The sequence below is a fragment of the Parasteatoda tepidariorum genome, chromosome 3 (assembly GCF_982258835.1).
Source record: "Parasteatoda tepidariorum strain Cologne lab strain chromosome 3, Ptep-v5.0, whole genome shotgun sequence".
Lineage (NCBI taxonomy): Eukaryota > Metazoa > Arthropoda > Arachnida > Araneae > Theridiidae > Parasteatoda > Parasteatoda tepidariorum.
The window spans coordinates 78,021,231-78,043,790 of NC_141757.1; the positions used below are offsets into that span (position 1 = coordinate 78,021,231).

General features: G+C 29.5%; 1 protein-coding gene across 2 annotated transcripts in view; it reads right to left on the reverse strand.

Annotated features, from left to right (window-relative positions):
* Positions 1 to 1,063: 1,063 nt before the first annotated feature.
* Positions 1,064 to 22,560, reverse strand: part of LOC107438993 (uncharacterized) — a 109,149-nt gene continuing 87,652 nt past the window's right edge. Inside the window, exons 1-2 of one of the 2 annotated variants that reach the window (XM_016051431.5) lie at positions 17,576 to 19,324; positions 1,064 to 3,176 (exon numbers count right to left, since the gene is read on the reverse strand). In XM_016051431.5, the coding sequence (XP_015906917.3) occupies positions 1,135 to 3,176; positions 17,576 to 17,612 (2,079 nt within the window). In that variant the 5' untranslated portion in view covers positions 17,613 to 19,324 and the 3' untranslated portion in view covers positions 1,064 to 1,134. Of the gene's footprint in view, positions 3,177 to 17,575; positions 19,325 to 22,560 lie in introns of those variants that run through there. The other variant, XM_016051430.5, reaches the window with a different exon arrangement.

The window sequence follows — 22,560 nt, forward strand, 5'->3', positions numbered from 1 at the left end:
TTGTATGCGCCTACAAAAAATCTATTTATTTAAGTTTAACCTTTCCTTTTTTTTCTTTCGCCTTTAAATCACAAAGTTCCATAAAACCTATAGGATATTGCAGATAAATCTGATTTAAAAAAATTTCTATATGTTTGGAGCACTACAGCAGAATGTTACTTCACAGTAAGTGGAACTGCAACTCTCACTAGCATTTGCACAGTAATATGTTACTTCAAAGAATCTCTAGCTCGAACTCTCGGAATCAAAACCAGTTGAAATATCATCTATGTTCCAACTATTGAGTGATGTATTTTTCTATACTTACTTAACCTTCCATTTTTTTGGAAATTTAATAATTATTTTATTTAAATTTTTTTCTCAAATTATTCTTGAAAATAGTTTGTTTCTTGTTACAGGGCCATCTAAAAAGCAGAACACTCATACGTAGAATGTTCTGAAGCGTAGAAGTAGCGGGATCGATTATGATTAAATAATTGTATGTAAAATGATTAATTTGAATATTTTTTTAAATTTCAGAAATGTCAGTGGTGGAAGATACTAAATGACACTCTTTGAGTTTTTTTTCGTGGTGAAAGAAGGTTCAAAGCGCATTTTCTTCCAGTTTAAAGCAACTATAGAAAGTATCTTTTTTAAGAAGAGTGCAACGCTAGAGGCAAGCACCAAAAGCCCAAACGCTATGACTCGAACAGCTTAAGTGAGCTTTGAGAATTTATAGATTTCTCTAATTGGATTCTTGCAGAAAAGAAATCGAAGCAATGCATCACCTTTATTTTCTATTGTAAACGTATCAAATTCACTTCTAATTCACTCAAACTCAAAAAAATGCCTCTTTGAAACTTTATTCACATAGATCTTCAATTCAGTGTGAAATATAATTAGTAATTAAATTGCTGTATGCAATTCATATACATTTCTTTAAAATGAAATCTAAGAGACTATTATGACAACCATTTCAATAAAAAAAATTAATTAAAAATTTTTGGAAATATTTAAAAATAAAATTATCAGTAAAGATACAACATTTAAGAAAGGAGAAAACTAAAAGAAAAGACTGAAATTCTGATTAGTCATTAGAATATTTACTTAATATTTTACAGGGAATCTTGCATCGTAAATCTAATAAATAATGTTTTATGTGATAAGATTTGAATGATCACTTAGATGTTTCTTTTTGTAATTAACAACATTGGAAGACACATAGTTATGTTTATCTTTCATGGATAAGTTTGTGGGCGAGGGGCTCTTCCTTGGATCAAGAGTTTGTGTCGGTTGCTCAGCCATCTGAGATATCAAGGGACTAGATCTCATCAAGTTGAGGTTATAATTTGAAAAACTCAACCCAGAACATGCGTCACCATTTTTTAACAATTTTTCTTGGCCATCTTCGTCGTTGCTACTCACAGCATCAGACAAGGGAGAATAACTACGAGACTCAACATCGTAATCGTGCCTAGAAGATTTCGTGGAATTGTTGATTGCTGCTAATTTATTCTGAGAATGTTTCAGTGACAAGTTTTCTACACCATCGTAACATTTACCAGATAGATGGTTCTCAGAAACTATTTCAGCAGCATTCTGTTCACCGGATTTGTTTGAGTTTTGCAGATCATTTGACAAAGATCTCTGCTTTTTCCTATGTTTAGGAGGATCAACGGAATGCTTTCTCTTTTGATGTGTTCCAGACACGAAAATTTCATCACATTTTGACGCTAAAGCTAAGCATTGATCTTTCCGTTGTTGTTGTAGTTTTAGCATGCTATATTTGTCCATTACTTGTGGTGGTATAGGTATGGGTATTGGTATAGGTAATGGCACAGGAAGCATCAGCGGAAAAGGAACCATAACTGTGACTGGAGGAAGAAGCGAAGATTGGGATAAGGGCGTATCGGCTGCGACAGGACTGGGTTTGTTTTGTGAGCTATTGTTTGGGTTTATGGAAGAATGCTTATGATGTTTGTGTTTGTTATGGTGTGAACTTTTCTGGTGAGAGATTTGATGAGAGTTTTTAGATGGAGGTGACGAATGCAATACAGAAGGACTTCGTGAATTTGCAGTGGGCGGATGATGTGGAGGTGGTGGTGGCGGCGGCGGATGCATTTGTGGAAATGGGGGCATAAGCCAAGGGGGGATTGGCAAATGTGGTGGAAGCTTTGATCTCAAATCCAAACCATGTTGAGATCTTAGCATCGCTTCCATTTGTTGTTGAGCGAAAAATTGGAATGGTGGCGGAACAACATTAGGATGAAGAAATGGCTGACGACCATGATCTGTGAAGTTGTTGGAATTTATAGGTGATGGCACAGGTGGGCAGTGGCGAGATGCTAACGAACCCATATGAGGAGGATGTCTTGGAATAGAGCCTACAGGAGGAGGAGATAACAATGGATGAGAACTATCTACCATTTGTCCGTTTCTAATTTGTGTAGGTGGGGAGGCTTGAATAGGGGATTGCCTTTGATTCAAGGGAAAATCTATTGAATGCGAAGTGTTTTTCTTTTCTCGTGAATGTTTCTGCGTATGTGATTTATTCTCGGATGGCAGTTTTTTAGATGAATGCTTAGAGGAATGTTTTCTTAAAGACTTGTCTTTTTCTTTGACAGGCAAAGGCTGATCTTGTTTGTGGTCCTTTGACTCCTTTTTTTCAATAACAGGAGAAGATGAAGGTTTCGGAGACTCTATAAGCGGAGCAGGAGATGCCACTATAGAAATGTTTTCATCTGAATTCACGTCTTCCATGATATCAATCGCTTCGTGCGGTGATCTAGAATTCCCATTCGTTTTACAGTCTCTAAGCCACAAATCTGGAGTAATTAAATTAACAGAACCAGCAGCAGCAAGTTTGCAAGCAGCTTCTTTTAGATGCGTATGCATCTGTAAATGTGCCTGAGTCTCTTTACAAAATATGTTCATTTTATACTGATTTAAACACTTATCGCTGCAAAATTGCAGTTGTTGCTCACCATCTTGAAAGTCTACGTAGTTTACAGTGTGTCGCACATGCTTGCACCAATCACAGATTTTATTCTTTTTAAAGGAAGCTCTTCTGCACTGAGTGAAGCAAAGTTCGCTACAGAACGCCTTTGATCCATTTGGTGTCTTTAGCGTGAACAACTTTACTCCAACTTTTTGACACCAAGCACACACAATGTAGCCAGGTGGAAGATTAGGAGAATCTGAAAGTGAAAAAAGAACGCAATTCAACACCATGTTAATTTATTATATAATACATATTACTTCATTGAATCTAAAAACTACATGCTTTCCTGAATTTTAAAAACTAGATGCTCTAAACGAAAAACTCTGTGTAATGTATTTCCAACTCCCGTCTAAAAAAACTTTTAAAACAATCTACTCTAAATAAGTGAATTTCAAACATTTATTTATTATTCTTGTATATGTTTATCAGTTGACTACAATATATTAAATCAATAACTAAATTCGATCAAAGAAAATGCCTTAAAAATGAATAAATTATTAAAACTTATTTTTCTTAAATTCGTAGCAACCACCATTAATAAAGTAGTTTTTAGTGTTGTTTATATTGTGTTTTCTTTTACTTTTAATGAACTGCCTTTTCTGCCAATGTCGGAGTTCAATATGGCAAAATCAGAACTCAATCCATTATATCAAGTCTCTCGCCTATAGAATAATACAGCATATAAGCAGAATTTGAAATACCGAAACACAAAAAGCACAAAAAAATATTAAGAAGAAGATACGAACGACACATAATATATAAAAATTACATTACTAAAAACCAAAAATTAATGAAAATATTTACAGGAGAAGAATGGAGTGCTGAAGGCAGCCTGGTCAGTTAATATAGCTGGTAAACATCTCATCTATTCTAAAACTGAATGGAAATATAATTTCGTCAATATAATTAACTTTTTTTAGGCTCAAGTATTTTAGAAACTACCGTTAGAGGCTTAAAATTTAGAGGATTCTTTCGTCTGATTTGTTTGTTTACAAGGAAAAAAAATCTTGAAATTTTTCTTCGGGTTGATTGAATGTTTTTAAATTATTGGTCTAATATTTTTCGGTTGATTGAATTTTTTACTAATATAGTTAAAAAAAAATTTAAATTATATTAACTACCCGAAGAAAACCGAGATAGTCTGGTTTATGAGGGCGTTGGGCGCATGTCTTAGAGGTCGCGAGTTCGATCCAGCCAGCCAAAAACGTCCCGTGTACAAAATGGAGACTGGTGAATATTAAATCTGTCGGTGTCACAAAGTTCTTCAGTTTTCTATAACAAAGCAGTACCTCTGGGGATACTGGAATTGAGATTGGTCGTGCTCTGGTTCAGTTAAAATTACGATCTGCGGATGGATGGATAGTGTCCTCCCTGTAAAACGGGCTGTGACGTATATGTGTGAAAGAAGTCGAATTCTTGGTCATAGATGGCGCCACTGGAAAGTAAGAAGAAGCGCACTCTTTTGATTTAATGGCATACGACAACAGCAACTACGAGAAGATTTTTTAAAAATTTTATTCCAATTATAATTAAACAAAAAAAAAACCTAACATGTTATAAAATATTATTTAACAATTTAACTCTACTAATTTTAAGAATTTCGAGGAAATGTAATCAAATATTTTAAAACCTGGAAAATGGTATTTGCAAGTTTGTTAAACTTAATACAAGCATCAAGACTTTCAATCATATCAAAACTAGAAGGAAAAAAAACAGATTCAAAAAATATTCAGTTTTTAAAGAAAGAAATGCACACTAAGCGTCACGATACTTTCCAAAAAAATTATAATAATAATAACAAACAAATAAATAATAAATAAATCAGTGCAACGTTGAGGTATAATGTTGATAGTCTGAACTATAATATCGTGCATAGTGGCTACAACAGTAAAAAGAACATATTTTAGTTAAATTTGATCCCAAGTATCACGTAATTAAGTACTAGACGTGCGATAGTGTTGTTCAGCACATCATCGTAATAAGATTACAGCATATTTAAACGATAGTGTGGTAAAACGTGATTCTCAAAGTTTCATGAAAAGGATTAAATAGAGCTACAGTAGATATAAGATTTTGGGAATAGAAAAATGAGGATAAAACCTATACGCGTAGTGTGACAGTAAATGACAGATAATATGGATTCAAAACCTCGAATTTGAAAGAAAAAAAAATTGAGGTTCTATTCTTAACATTGACTTAGAGTTTTTATAAATGATTTAAAAAAATTTTAAAATTTTGTTAGAGAAGTATTTCTAACTGGGTCAAATGTAGATGTCAAGCTTGATTTGCTGTAGAATCGTGAATTTAGTTCTTGTCGTAATTTCGCAGCCAATCAGCTCCGACACCCACGCGTGTCGTCGCATGCAGGTACCCCATTGAATCTGATCCAAAAATGGATACTACTTGTAACGTTATAATAGCTGTAACGTTAACAAACCGTTTTATTTATGCAGAACCTGCTGAATTCAGCAGGTTGTTTAGTAATAATAATAATAAACAAATAAATAAATACCTACATGGTTACTTAAATTAGCAAATATGTGACTTGGTGTTTTTTAAATAAATACTGTTCAAACCACTTTTATATTGAAGAAATATTATTTTTTATTACCTTAAGAAAGTACATTAGATTCCGCTTGCAAATAGAAATTGAAAAATTAACTAATTAAAAGTAAATTAAAGTTTCTTTTAAAAAAACTAATGGATAATAATTAATAATGTAAGGGGTGTTATTATAATATAACAATTTTTAATGTATATAAGGGGTAAATATTTTTTTTAAAACAACTGATTTGATATGCAGCAGAGAGTTAAGAAAATTTTTTTTATTAGATCTTCTAATAATACATAATTTAGATCTCTTAAAAAGCAAAGTTCCAGACAAGGCACAGGATTCGTAGTTTGAAAAACTTTGTTACATATTGTAAAGTTATTAAAAAAACAATATACTAATAAAATAATGTGTTTAAAAAAGCATTTTTACGATGTTATGGTTCAGAAAAGGATTAAGTAATATATTTAAATATTATTTTAATAATCATTAGAATATTTTCTTAAAAAATGATTTTAAACATTTATTTTACTAGAAAAAGTTTATAGAAAAATGTTAAAAACATGGTCGTCACCCAGTTAGAATATAAAGCATATTATTCTAGTGTTATTCCAAAACTGAAATATATTTTTTCTGAAGAACTTATACAATTTCTGAAATCAGCATTTTGTGAAAGGCAGTTGAGCATTCTACGTTTAAATGCTTATAGATTATTGAAGAATATCATCATCATCATTTTCGGCACACAACAGCCCTGGGTGGGATTTGGCCTTCTTTAGTACAGTTTTCCAGTCCACTCTTTTGCAGGGAACAGTTCTCCAGCTCTTTTCTTTAATTACAGGAAAATCTTGTTCTTAACAGGTTGTCCCTCTTGCTCCCCCCCCCTTTCTGGTCTGCTTCTTTGCTTTTTATCATAGACAATTTGAGTCCGTTCTTAGCAAATGGCCTGCCCATCCAACACCTACTAGAAGGTCAAGGCCTGCTGGCTGAGCGATTTCAACCCCGTGACGTCACGATCAGAAGGTAGCGTCAGTAGGCGGGTAGCTCCTCGGTGAGAACGCCATTCCTGGACGTAAACGTTATTACTATGAATGTTGTCAACATATAAAGTTTGATTAAAGAGATATCGAAGTAAGTAAAAGATGCTATTTTTATTTTACTAAAGTGTTATGTTTGATAACAATATATTTATCTCTAATATGTTGTAAATTAAGTTTGAATTCAGATTGAAACTACGTATTTAATTTAACTTTAATTGTTGTTATGTTGTGACTCGTTATTTGAGTCTCTAATGTATTTATACGTGTTACCTGATCTAATTGCATTTGAATTATGAAATAACTTAATTTAGTATTCAAATATAAAATTACAAAAGCATTCGATTGTGTTTTTTATTCATACTTCATGACTGAAATTATATTAATAAAATAAAAAATTTTCAAGGTTCCAAATTTTTGTTTGCCATATGGCGTTATGTTTTAAAATAAAATGTTTGGAAATTTGGTCATTTAAAAATATATGACAATTACAATGTTTTCTTCAGAAGTATAGTAATCTTGAAATTGCAAGTAATGATATAATAATTGATATATGTTTGAAAATAAAATTTTTAAAAATTTTATTTGCTTTTGTATACATATTTTCTCTTCACTGATTTAAATAAAGATTTTGTTCTATATATATGTTTGTGTCATTATTTTAAAGCATACTTATACTTTATGATAAAATTAATCTTCATATACTTAATTACCTCATTCATAATGTTCTAGTCTATATCATCAAAGTAATGATTCAGCTTATTTAATAACTCACATAAAATCATTTTTAACACATGTATGTAAAACAGAAGAACATAGAAAGAAATTAGACCGACAGATGCTAATTTGTCAATTTACTGCAGTAAGTAAAAAAATTTCAGAATAATTATATAAATTGGCTATAAATATTTCAAAGGTTTATAAAGGATAAACATTTGCTTTTATTTTCTTAAGTGTTCTTTTCAATAACATTTTGTTTCCATCAATGAATGTTAAGTAATAATTTTCAATTCTTAGGAAAATATTTTTATTTTTAATCAATTGATATTTATTTAATATGATTGATTACTCTTAAAATAGTTTAAAATAGAAATTTATTCGTAAAAAAAGGTTTGGATTAAATCTTATGAAAGTAATCCAAAAAAAATTTTAAAAACTAATCTAAGATTTATTACTGAGTTAATTTATTTATTTTTCATCATGATTTTTTCCGTCTTTTGGCTCATTTTAAATTTATTATTTTAAGGCAAGGATTATATATACACAATTATTTAGATCATAAAAAATTTTGATTCTTATTTTTAACTTATAAAAATGAAAGAAAAAACAATAAATCGAATAAAACTAATAAGGAATCGACTATCCTCATATCTTCACAACCTCCTCTGATCACTTTGAAGGTAGAAAACAGCAACGCTCTTTTCTGCCTTCTGATCGTGACGTCACAAACAAGCTCCCATGGCCCATCTCGTTCTGTTTAGCCTAGTTGATTTTATGATGTCATCAGTCTTATATAACTTTTACAGTGAGCAAAAAAAATATCACCCTGAATAACTTTCGTTCTAATGATCGGATTTTCACGTTTTCAGTGTGAGTCTTAATGGTTTCTGGGGAGAATTAAAATATGCAATTAACTAGTGCTAACTATTAATTAAGTTGCGAAATCAGGCCCAAAAACGCACTTTTTTTGAATAAACATATTTTTACATAATTGGATTCTTTGAAAAACTTGGATCAAAATTTAGGGCGCTAGGAAGTTTTATATATTTGGCGTCGTCCCAAAAGGAGGCCAAGAATTATCTACGTAGCAGGATTAGAAATTTAATCTAACCATACTATAGCCGAGTAATCGACAAGGGTGTATAGTTTTTGGAGTTGGGGTAAATTAAATACATTTTTACATACAAAACTGTAGTTATCGTGCAAAATGTTATATAAAATTTTAAAAAAATGTTTAAAGGAATTAACACAAATATATAACTATAAGTGTGTTTGTTTTTTAAACGTTTGCGCTTTTTTTTTTTTGCATTAATTCCAAATATTGATTCTAATGCTCTTAAATATGTTTTGTCAGTAAGCAAACAAACAAAAAACGAATGAATAAATAAATAAAACTACATCAATGAAAAAGTATGTAAAAAATGTGACTACATGCACAGTAAAAATTTTTAATTTACCTCAACACAAATGGTGGCAAATATACACCAAACCTTTTGAGAGTGTATTATCTCCTCCTAAGAATTGAGCTTTAAATAATGGTAGTAAATCTGATTTTTACTTAGAAATATGTAGCTTAGCAAAAAGTAAGCTCATAAATATGATAAAATATTTTTTTCTAATTTCAATTAATAAAGCTTAATTAACTTCTTTTAGTTATTTTTCATTATTGTATAAAAAGTTATGCAGTTAAATTATTAGAATTCTTGTATATTGTAGGGTATTCTTATAATGCAGTTTTTTAAATTTTAGTCATGAAAAAATCCACATGGTGAAAAATTTCTGATCAAAGAGTGCTGGTACTTTTTACCGCAAAATACCTTTTTATTGGAACATGTGACTGAACAAAATATCTGATATACCGTAATTATTAGAAATTATTACCGTATCCCTGAATCACTGAAGTTAAATAAATATTACAGTAAAAATTAAGGTAAAATATTTTACGGTAAAATTGGATTTTATGGATGATGCACCAAAGTGCTGGTACTTTATGCCATAATTTGAATCGGAATTTTTGACAGTGCTCTAGATTCCAATAATAAGATACCTATATGCCATAAAACTGTCCAAAATGTAACTTGTATCGACTTTCCTACAGCTCTTATCATTTTTCATAAAAACTCTAACCGTCGAAGGTAAGTTCAACTGTATTTTTACATAGACTATCTCTTTAATGATATAATGATAGAAAAAAAATCTTTAAACAATATTTTTTTGTGTGATAAAATTGTGCAGAAGTTGTCCTATGTATTGACCGTTGGGTTTTAAGGAAATTTACTCTTTAATATGTTTCGATGTTTTTTTTTTCAAACTAGTCTTTTATTAACCATGAACTTTTTAAGTCTAAAAATACATGATTTAAACTTAACGTATTTTTTAAATAAAAATTTTACTTCATTTGACAATAACAACATTTAAAAGCAATGTTTTAAGAAACTTCTAAAATTCTTTAAATCTTTCTTAATATAAGATTACTGCTCAATACCACTGGCTTGTGAAATTTATTGAAACATATTCAGATTAAACAAGGTTTCGTAAAATTGAAAGAGCGTTTTCTATAAGCAGCGTTTTTTTGCCACAGATACGACAACTCCTTCTTGTTTTCAAATTTACTGTGCAACTTAACAAGCATATAAAATATATTATTTTCATTGTATCTAAGTCTTCGCTTTTGTTCGCGATAAGTGTTTTTCATATTTTTTTTATTATGACTATTTTTTACTTGACTATTGCAAAAGTCCAATTTTATCATTTAATGAATTTTGAAATACTCAATTCTGAGCTTTTTTTAGCGACCCTATTACAACTATCAATGTTCAAATCCATAGCCTTGTACTTTCGAACTCTACCCAGAAGACAAGGGAACTACTGGATCTAGCATTGAGAAAAACCAGCCTTCACAGAGAACTTTTTGGCTGAACTAACACGCATTTGGGTTACATGGAGAGGAAAACCAAGAAACACTATGCACGGTTAGCTTGACTAGAAGGCGATTCTAACCCATAATCCATCGATCACAGAGGAAATTTTACGTCAGCACTGTGGCTAGTGCGAGCCGGGAGAAAAATTCGTATTGACCGGCCACCGCTCGGATTCAAACATTGCAAGGCGAACGCTAGATCCTCTGAGATACCGTTCGGTTACAATTACAACTTCATCGATAATTTTTTTCTTTTTTTTTACATTTAGGAAAATACCGTTAAATAGGTGATAAATAAATAAATTACTTATAAATTTTTTTATTAATTTACACGGAGCTAACACACACGCAACAAAAAAATTGAATCTTTGTTCATTTAAAATACACGCAACTATACACCATATTTTTTTACAATGTAGAGTCTCTCTAACTCGAATTTCATACTGCAACAAAATTTTTAAGTAGAAATTGAAATAACATTTTAAATATTTTCCATAAAACGAAGTGGTTGTTTCATTATAACAAACGTATATCTTATTACTTTTCGTTATTTCTGAGACGTTTCTTTTTTTTCATTTTTTTTTTTCAGTTTTCGTTATTTTGCAGATGTTTATCTTTGAGGTTTTCGTTGTTTCTCAGACGTATATTTTTTCGCTATTCGTATTTTTGAGCAAATTTGTAGAACGGAATACGAGAACAAGAAAACTCTGTAAAAATGTAGTAGCTCTCTCCATAACTCCAATTATATTCAACTGAGCAGTGATCGCTCAGGGTATAGAGCGTTCGTTTTCCGATGAGGTGAACTGGGTTCGAATCTCAGCAATGGATAGTCGATATGAATTCTGCAGTCAGCTTGCACCGACCACAGTGCTGATGTAAAATATCCCCAGCGTTAGGCGGATCATGGGTTAGAACCCCCTTGCTGTCAAGCTAACCGTGGGAGGTTTTAGTGGTTTTCCCCTCCATGTAATGCAAATGCGGGTTAGTTCCATCAAAATGTCTTCCACGATGGCAAAATGTCTGCCAACACTTGATCCAAGAGTTCCCTTGTCTTCTGAATTGGGTTCAAAATTACAAGGCTGAGGAGTTGAACATTAGTAGTCGTAAACACAAAATTGGATCTGCTGTTCAACTACGGTTATAAAATAAAATAAAATTATATTCAACTGAGATTAAAACCATAAGCCTTCATGTCGAAAAATTTATCAGGAAAGTAGCTTATAAAAATAATTATAAAAGGATAAAAAATAATCTCTGACTAACGTAATTTTGCATTATAACATCTAAATACAAAAAACAGACAAAGATAAACATAGATCAGTAAATTTAAGAAAATGCATTAATAATTTTTTTTAAACAAATTAGGTGAAAACAATCTATTTAACTTTAAATGGCCTTTCGATAACTTTCATTGAATGAAAATATATGAGTCTTCAATCATAAATTGATAATTATTTTTCCCGCTTAAGAGTTTTTTCATGTGGTTCTCAATTAATGTGTTTGCAACATTTATGAGTTTACTATCAACTAAACTACATATTTCTAAATAAAAATGGAACTTTTTGCATTGTTTAAAACTCGGTCATCAAGCGGATGTGAAAAGCCTCCCCAAAGCGAATTTCATCCCGTAGCAAAATTTTCAAACGAAAGTTAAGTAACATTTGAAATATTATCCATAAAACGAAGTGGTTATCTCTCTATAAAGAATTTCTCAGACTTTTAACTTTTAGCTTTCCGTCATTGTTGAACAAATTTGAAATTGAAAGTTGAATTAGTTGGAACATAAGAAGAAAAAAATAAGAGAATGACGGAAATAATTCTCTCCGTAACTCAAACTATATTTCACTGAGTCTAATCTTTTGAGGCAGAATATTTTTTAACATATTTTTCATAGTTTTTCTTTCACCACTTTGTATTAATTTAAATCAAAATAAGAAAAAAATATTATATTTAGTACTTTAATAAGTTATGGATTACGAAATACGGTATAAAACTGCAGAATCTCTTTCTGCGTTAAATCTTCAAAACATGGCTCACATCTAAACAATAATTTTTCAAATTTGCACTTATTTATATCTAGGAAAAGCAGTTATTCGTCAGTGAAAATTCTTTAATTTACAAAATAAGTCATTGATAAATTTTTGATCATGAATCAAAAAAATTTTTTTTAACTATACAGTCCGATAATCAAACATATTTTTTAGTAACTATTTAACAGTTTTTTAATAATTAAAAAATACCAAAATATATTTTTGTTTGTAATTAGAGCTTCAGAAAAAATATACAAAAGAAACAGTAATGTCCCATCTGTATGAGAGGGCTGAACCATGAATTTTCGTGCCTGAAAATTTCATGTTATCAGGAAAGTAGCATGCAAAATTAATCGTAAAAGGATTTCTTTACTTAAAAAAAGTCACAAAAGTAATTTTTTATTATAACGTCTAAATACAAAGAAACAGACAAAGAGAAAGCATAGCTCAATGAATTAAAATATTTCAAAAACTTTTTTTCCCGAAACAAATTAAGAAAAAAAAATCAATCTATTTTATTTAAATGGTATTTCGATAAATTTCGTAGAAGGAAAATTAAGTCTTCAATCATAAACTGATAATTATTTTTCCTGGAAAAGAGTTTTTTTTGACGTGAATCTTAATTAATGTGTTTTTATGTCCACTAAAAAAACAAAATCAATGAAGACAAAAGAAGTTTTCAGTTTCTTTTTTACCATTTCTATTTTTTATCACTATTTCTGAAATAGCATTTTTGATTTACCAAAGGAAAAGAAATTAATAAAAAATGCTTTCATCTACAAATTATGTTGATAGAGTTTGTCGTTTTATAAATATTATTTTTCGATTTTCTAACATAATTTGACCTAGAGTAAACTACATGTTATTTTTAAAATGATGCAATATAAAGGATGCAATACTTTAAAAATACGTACATTTTAAAATGAAAAGTTACTTACTTTTTGTTTGTTAATAAATAAATTTTAACTTTACACAACAATTTACTTACTATTATTTTAAAATTATAAACATCAAACTCTTTAAGTTAAATATAATTTGTTCAAATTATTTCTATTATTCAATTTTTAAATATTAGCTTTGCTTAAAAATACATTCAACAGTCAAGAACTGATATTCAAGAAATCAAGAACTTAAAAAATATAAAAGGATAGAAATTATTTGGAAAAATAAATTCTACTATATGTTAGTATTTATAACTTCTATAAAATTTCTACTTTTGCTAAAATTTGAGGAATCAATCACCTTTTTTTAAAAAAATATTTTGTTGAATCCAGAGTTGTTAGCATCTCTGCCTTAACTTTCAAAAATATGTAAGATTAATTTCTAATGTTGTTTTTTACGAGTGTTTCATTCATAACATTTTATTTTAAAATTTTTATACACATTTGCAATTAAAACAAACAAATCTTTTATCATCAATGTGAAAAGAAAAAAAAACATGCGTATTTGTTTTAAATACTCCCTTATACTTTCAGAAAGCATAAATTTATCATAATAAAAAAATATCACAATATCACAATTTCCTGATAATCATAAAATCTTTTCAGTATATATATATACTGAAAAGATTTTATGATTATCACGAAATCATGATTTTTTTTTATTCTGATATATATTTGCTTTCTGAAAGTATTAGGGAGTATTTAAAACAAATACGCATGTTTTTTTCTTTTTCTCATTTTATACTGATCATGAAAGATTTGTTTGATTTAATTGTAAATGCGCATAAAAAGTTTAAAATAAAATTTTACGAATGAAACACTCGTAAAATACAACATTAAAAATTAAGCTTACATATTTTTAAAAGTTAAAGCAGAGATGCTAACTACTCCGGATTAAACAAAATATTTTTAAAAAACGGTAGAGAACTACAAACTAAAATGTGTAGATTTTCGGTTAATTCTGCTAACTTTTTAAAAGGCTCGACACGACTTAACTGTAACAAAGTGCCGTATAACATAAACCTTAGAATTATTTAGAAGTAGAGGTGAGTATAAAAACCCTATAAATTAAATTTACTAAACCATGCATTAAAAGACCACTAATCCAATATATTTTTCAGCCGCCAATATATTTTTCAGTATGCAGATCACACCTGCATTCGATATAATTTGAATTTAAAGTGCTTTTAATAAATAGTTTAATAAATTTTGAAATCAGAAGAATTTTCATTTAAAAGATGCTTATTTTATTTTTGTTTTTTAAAGCTGGAATATACTTATATTTTGTATTTTTATAAGTTATCTATAAGTTTTACTTGTATTTAATAAAATGTAAAGCACTATCTTCATTTTTAACTGTGGAATAATAAATTTTATCACCGTAACAATTGGTACTTTTTATGCGACGTATTAACATGTTCGAAAATGAAACTGTTAAATATAAGTATGAGAAATTAAAATACTTCTAATTTAATAACATATATACTTTACTTTCACTAAAAAATAATGCCAAATTAAAACTAAATAAACGATAAGAAAGCAGGCAATAAGTGCTAAATGTTTCTATAAATTTAAATGTTAATTTATTCAAACAATACTGTTTATACTAGGAAACGCTCCTTGCGTCTGGATAACCGTAAGAGGTTTTCGTATATTTCCTCGCAAATGAGAGTTCGTTCCATCAAAATGTCCTTTGCGATGTCTAGTTTATCCTAATGAAGTTCTTTTGTCTTTTGGCCTGGGTTTAAAATTGTAAGTCAAGAAATTGAACATTGGTGTGTGTGTTTAGGTCACTCAAAATTGTATTGACTGTTCAAAGCCGGTTATAAAATAAAATAAAATTCATTATAAAACGAAAACGGAGAGGGAAACGTAAATCGAAATTCGAACGGAAATTGATTGATCTTCTAATGTTTTCTTTTCGTTGGTTATTGTAAAATTTAGGGGGGTGAAAGTGTAGATTTAAAAAACTCTAATCTACTGAAAAATTTATTTTAAACGCATATAGTTGTAACATATAAACAAATAATTTTTACTAAAACATTCATTAAGTTCATAAATTCTATCTAATTTTTAAAATTCAAAATCTGTTTAACGGGGATGTATAAAATCAAATCTAAGATATATATATATATATATATATATATATATATATATATATATATATATATATATATATATATATATATATATATATATATATATATATATATATATATATATATATATATATATATATATATATATATATAACCAATTTTCAGAGCATTTAAAATAAAACATAACAGCGCGATTTTTGTAAATATAAATTTCTTATTAATACGGTGAATCGCATTATTGATATATTCTTATTAAGGTACATACATGAGAAAAACATGATTTTGAACAAAATTTTCGAAATTAGGTTAATTATAAATTTAAAATCCCTGTAGTCATAGAGCTTTCTAAAAATACTTTAGTTTTGTTTTTACTTCTGCTGCTTTTATTTCAAAATCAGGTTTTTTCACATTTTACACCACCTTAAACACGATATCTCATACTGTTTTTAAAATAATTGTCTACAATTTTTCATGAGTGTTTATGATTATAGCGCACATGTTTTGAATATATGTTAATGCTGTTACACAAGTTATGAATGCGTGTAAAATGAGTTTATGTTAATCACACACATGTTGATAGATTAAGAGAAAAAATTAGAATTTCATTTTTTAGGCATGTTTTTTCGCGAAGACACATGCGGAAATTTTTAAAAATTTGCTTTTTGAACTACATTGATCCCTAACTGAACAGTATAGGCACTTGCTTTTGAGATAATAGTTCAAAACATAGTTGATAGCTTTCTAAATAAAATCCTCCAAGGATGTTTTTGTTTTGGGCGATAGAATATTTTTTACAGTGTTTAGCGTATATGCAATAAAATGCCTTCTTTTTATCTAAAAATGGCAATTTAAAAAATAATAAATTAACTTTTTTTTAAAGTTTCATAACTTTTTTCCCATAGTTAAACATATAAACTAGTTTTTTAGCATTTTATATTAATATTTTTAAAAAAGTTGTCGAAACTAGTCGGATACCTTAATTCGTTACGTTTCATCTTTTGATCTGTGCTTATTAAATTGAAGAAAGAAAATTGAACAAAATTTTAGGTTATTTCTAATAAGAATCTAAGGAGAAATGTATTATGACCAATTATTTTGCAGGTAGTTGTATTCTACAAGCAAAGAAAAGATCTAATGAATATGAAAAAAACTATTAATAAACAGAAATCATCCATGAAAAGTTTTAATGCAGCATTATCAAACATAAATTTCCAACAATTGTGAATTGATCTTTGTGAAGCAATGAAGTAGGAATATGGACTGTAAAGTACACAGGAATTAAATTTTACTTAGTACAAGAAAGTTTAACAAGTTTGGAGCAGCCGAAATTATCAAATCCTATTGATTGCTTGGTAAATGCACATATATAAGGTTAGATCCACTTTTTGAAGAGAAAAAAAAAAAGAATTGATTAAAAGAAGAATGAAATTGAATTTTCTGTATACTCTAAGGTTCTGCAATAACATTTCTGATGAATTTAACAATTTTTAAACTTGCTACAGTGCAATCATTTCATACTGTTAACGCTTGGTTTCAAGATGTTTATAAATTTATTTATGAATTTTAAATTTCATTTGCTATTTAAGAGTTTTAAAAAAGATAGTCATTATTAAAAATTCAACTGCTTTTAATGCCACAATTCTTACTGTTGTAAAAAAAATAGATAAATATTGAACAATTTTTATCATAATTTTTAGCAATAAACACAAAATATAAATCCTTTACATTAGCAAACTTAACATTACACCCTTTTTGTTAAGATTCATTTTTACACCTATATGAGTACATTTCAATCAACGTTACAGACGCATTTTTGTTTATATGGCATAGCTATTAAAATGTTATTTGCAATACCAATAATTTTACAAAAATAAACAATTAGTTTATTTTACGAAATGTATTACTATTTTAAATTTTCTTAAGTAAAACAGAAAGTAGCAATGACTTGCAATATTATGCCCATAATTGTAACGCAGAATACAAAAAATAATCTTAACAAAAAGCTAAATGCCATGGAATTACTCTCGATTTAAACCTTAATGCAGTCTAAATTTGCTTAAAATTTCATATGGTGTTAAATTGAGTAATGCTCAAATTCATGTTGGACTATAATATCTTATATGGTTAAGTTTTTAAGAAGGATTTAATGCGCAATTATAAGGTTCAATTCGGCCTTTTCTTAAGGTTTTAGTGAAATTGAGTGATACTATCGATCAAAACGGCTTAAAACTTTTAACTGTAATATTCTTTGAGGTACACATAAAAATCACACAAATATTGTTTAAAAAATTACTCACTTAAAAAATCATAATCTAATCCCCAATGAGGCCTCATGTGAATTGTCTTTCACTAGATACGTCAAAACTTTTCCTTTAAATACCAAAATAGTGTCGACTGTTTTCCATTAAACACCATAAACATTTATCTTCAGAGACCAAAAGGGAACATCATTTAAACTTCTCTCCAAGTGTCTAAATGAAGTTGATTGTTCCGGCGTTAAATAAGTTATAAAATCGTTCGTCGAGGATCAAAAATGATTTTTTATCATTTAACACAACAAAAATGTATCGTCAAATGTTCAACAGAAACGGAGTCTTCATTTAACACAATAAAATTTCCTCATCAGAGACCAAAAATGAATTGGTTTTCACTGAACACCATAAAATTTCTTTTTCAGAGTCAATGTTAAAAAAAAAATCGATTATTTTAATGTTAAACACATCATAAAGTCATTCTTCAAGAACTAGAAATGAATTGCTTATTACTTAAGACCATAAAAATATTTCTTCAAATGTTTAATAGAAATGGAGGGTATAATAATCAGCACCATACAATTTTCCCATCACAGACCAAAGAAACAATTGTCTTTTACTGAATACCACAAAATCACCTCTTTAGAGTCAATGTTAAAACGAAACCGATTGTTCTGACTATAAAATCATTCTTCAAGGACCAAAAAAAACGAACTGTTTATCATTTAACACCAAGAAAAATGTCTCTTCAAATATTTAATCAAAATGAAGGTACTTCATTTAACGCCAAAAAATTTCCATATCAGTCACCAAAAACGAATTTTCTTACAGTGAATACCATAAAATTTCTTCTTCAAAGTCAATGCCAAAATAAAGTTGATCGTTCTGGTTTTAAATACACTGTAAAATCATTCTTCAAAGACAAAAAAGGAACTGTTTATCCATTAACACCAAGAAAATATATCTCCAAATATTTAATGAAAATGGAGGGTGTTCTTCATTTAACACCATAAAATTTCCTCATCAGAGACCAAAAACGAATTCTCTCACACTGAATACCATAAAATTTCCTCTTCAGAGTCAATGTCAAAATAAAATCATTTGTTCTGTTGTTAAATATATAATCAAATCATTCTTCAAGAACCAAAAACGATTTGTCAATCATGTAATACCGAGAAAATACATCTCCAAATACTTCATAAAAAATGAAGCGTGTTCTTCATGAAAATAACACCATAAAATTTCCAATTCAGAGACAGATAGCGATTTGCCTTTCGTTGAAGTAACACCATAAAACTTTCTCTCACAAAGACTAAGCATTCACTGAATTAGATTGATGGGTGCACGTTTCAAAAGAATCATCAGGGGTTAAGGAAACGAAATGAATTTCGCTGAAGATTCTCACAAAGCCAATCACAAGATGGTAAAAAAGGAAAGAAAAAAAAACACGCAGTGGGATTCACTAAAAGACTATTAAAATTGAGACAGATTTGGAATAGGAGAGACCATGGGTAAAATAAACTGATAAAACATAAACGCAGCAATTATAATAACTACACAAGAATATCATTTGTCACTTTGCCATCCATCCAAAAGAATCGAGGGTCATAAAGGTGATGCCACGAAAAGGAAGAAATAAATAATAATCTCCAGATAAATGTCAATGAGATAAAAGCTGCCCCCTTTCAAACAAACAATGTGCTAATAACAAGCATCGTGGGCTGGGGATGGAGGAAAAAACTCTTAAAGGTTAAAGAGTAATAGCAGTAAGGCAGAATGGAAATTATTGCGCATAAACCAAAGACATTTTGAAAATGTGTGATTGCTTCAATGACGAATACTACAGTAGAAAAAAAAGAACAAAACGTAAAAGGGAGGGTATAGTTTTAAGTGGAAGAGGTATAAAATCATTGGTCATTTAAGTAGGGCGGGGATCCAGGTAAATTAGAGGAGGGGGTAGTTAAGAAGAACCGCAGGATCAAATTCGAATGATTGCGCCTTCAGGGGTAGGCAAATAGGCTCCGTAAAGATGTTTTTAGGACTGATAATGTGTTGGAAGCACTGGGTGTTCGTTGATTTGTAAAATCTGTAATTGGCGAAAATAGCTTAGCGCCAAGGGCTTAGCTCTTGTAGACGGAACTCTTTCGTTTAGAAGTATAGAAAAACGGGTGCCATAAGTTGTCATGATCTAAAGAAGTAATAGAGAAAAATTGGAAAGTTGAGTTTGTAAACAGTTTTAAATTGGACTAAATAGGAAGTGTTTAAAATCGAACTGTGAGAAAGTCTACTTGGCTTTTTCCCAGGAGTATGTTTACTTCAATTCTGTGCAACGCGTTGGGAGTAAAAAAAAAATGACCACTTTCAGACTTAGTTTGACATTTAAATTTCTTAGAAAAACCCTCTTTAATGTAAGAAGAATTTTAACTTAAAGAGTGCCGGATTCATGCCAAAAAAACATGTATCTGTCATTTTGGCGATGGAAAGTCTCGTGCTTTTGACGTGGTACCGATGTAGCATTAAAATATTATTAAAAATCACTTCATAATCGTCTTCTAAAATAATTTAAGTAAAAATGGAGAGAAAGGTACTTTGAAATTAAATTCTTGTAAAATAATTATTATTTGGAGGAAGCATTTTTATTTATAAAGATTATGGAATAAATAATAAATCACATTGTTTTAAAACATTTTTATTAGTTAGAAGTCAGACGTTTATTTCTACTTGTATAAAAGGGTTACTTTGTCGGCTTTATTTGAAATTACTAGTTTATTAGCTCTTTTTTATTGCTAGGAAGAAGGATGGCCAATTAAACATGGTTTTCGAAAATAACATAAAAAATAATCCGGTACAGAAATCTAGATTTAATTTTAAAATTCATATACTTAGATCTATTAGCAAATAACTTGGCGTATCAATAAAATGTGTCAACTTAGGGATATTTTGCTTACTTCTTTAAAAAAAATATTAAATTTTTATTTTTAGCATAAATTAGCTATCTTAATTTTAACTCATTCTACAATACAAAATATAAAGGAAAATCAAAAAATAAATCTCTCTCGTGAAATTTAATTTTGTCGATTAAAAATTGGCATGCATTTGTTTTGCAGCCTTTGCTTGTAAAATTAACAAAGTGGGCAGCTGAGATTACAATTGTTTTTTTAATGTATAAAGCATGAAATTATAATCATAACATGTGATTTGATTTCATAACAAGCACTGAACAGTCCACCAACTTTTTGGGTTTACGGTTTACTTGTAATTTCGAAAGTGGAACAAACTGGAATTCCTGGAACAAGTGTTGGTACTCATCAGCTTGCCTCCGTGGTAGTCTTCACGTGGAACTAACCCTTATTTACCTTACATGGAGAGGAAAACCACTAAAATATCTCAAAGTTAGCCCGACGGCTTTTAACGGATTTTAACCCATGATCCGACAGCTACTGAAAATGCTTTACGTTACCATTGTGGTTTGTGTGAGCTGGAAGTAGAATTCACATCTACCAGCCATCGCTGCGATTCGAACTAGGCTACTTTCATGGGAGGTGAGATATGATTAAAATAAATTGATTAAAATAAATTTTGGGAAACCAGAGTTAGAATTTCAGTATGAGTGCAGAATGTAACAGAATAAAATCCTGATTTGGCTATACTGCCTTTCGTATTAAAAACACATTCATATTAAATCACAAATAACATTTCGTATTAAAAAAACGTGAGAGTTGGATGCGAAAGTTAAAGAGAATGTAAAAATTTGTATATCTTGCAACACAAACTTTTTTCGATTATCATTAAATTATATAATAAAAAAATACTTAATATAAAGAATTATTTTTTTCTTCATGGAATTGTTTTTGGATAAAAGAATTCTGTATTCTTTTGATTCGATTAAAAGGTATTCGAGATATGGTGAAACACGCAAAAAATAAAATAAACACTAAGGAGCCAAGTTTTCGACCGTTTTCCTGACTAAACTATTGGGCCATATTTTCCAGATTGCGACAGGTGAGGAATTCAAATCTGTCGAAAAAAAGGCCTGCTTATTCAAAAAAAGATTTTTTTTTTTTTTTTTTTTTAAAATTTATTTTAAGTTAGTGATATTTTAAGTTGCTTATATTTTAAGTTACCGATTCCGTTACTTGAAATATCGTCTGCACTTATAATTTTTTTCAACAGCCGACTCATTTTTTTCGGATTTACGACCACTAATGTTCAACTTCATAGCCTTATAATCTTGAGCCCAATCCAGAAGACAAGGGACCTGCTGGATCAAATATTGGGAGAAATTTACCTTCGTGGATAATTTTTTGATGGAAGTAATTCGCATTTGTGTTACATAGAGAGGGAAACCATGAAAACGGTTAGTCCCACGGTTAGTCTGACGACAAGAGGACTCTAACCCATGAACCGTCTACCACTAAGGATAATTTTACGTGCGAATTCGTATCGACCAGCCATCGCTGGGATTCGAATCCGGTTCACCTCATTGGAAGGGGAATGCTCTATCCCCTGAGCCATCATGGCTCGTACTTATGATTTAACATATTTAGAGTAAGGCCCTTAGATCATTAATAGCGAGTCTTAGTACGTGAAAATCTGATGATTATATCAAAAGTTATACAAAGCGTTCCATGCTTTTTTTTCTTTTCAACACTGTACATTAATTGCTGTTAATTGGAATCATTGTTATGATAATCGTTATACAGCTTCTTTGTATACCTATCTACATAAGTTACTTTAGTTAGAATACGAACGATATTATTTATCATTACAATACCAAGCTCCACAATGGGATCATGGGTGCAAGTTGGAAGAAAGGCTAAGACTGAAAATTTTTTGACTGAAATACCTAACATACACAATACCCCCTCGACATATGCAAACTATCTAAGAAAGCTTTACCATAATACATCAAGTTTAAATACTGTACAAAAAATATTTATTCATCTGTCTTTTGATAAAATAACAACAGGACATAAGAAAGTAGACCAATAACGTAGACCTAAAAAATGTTTTTAAGGACAGAAAAAAAA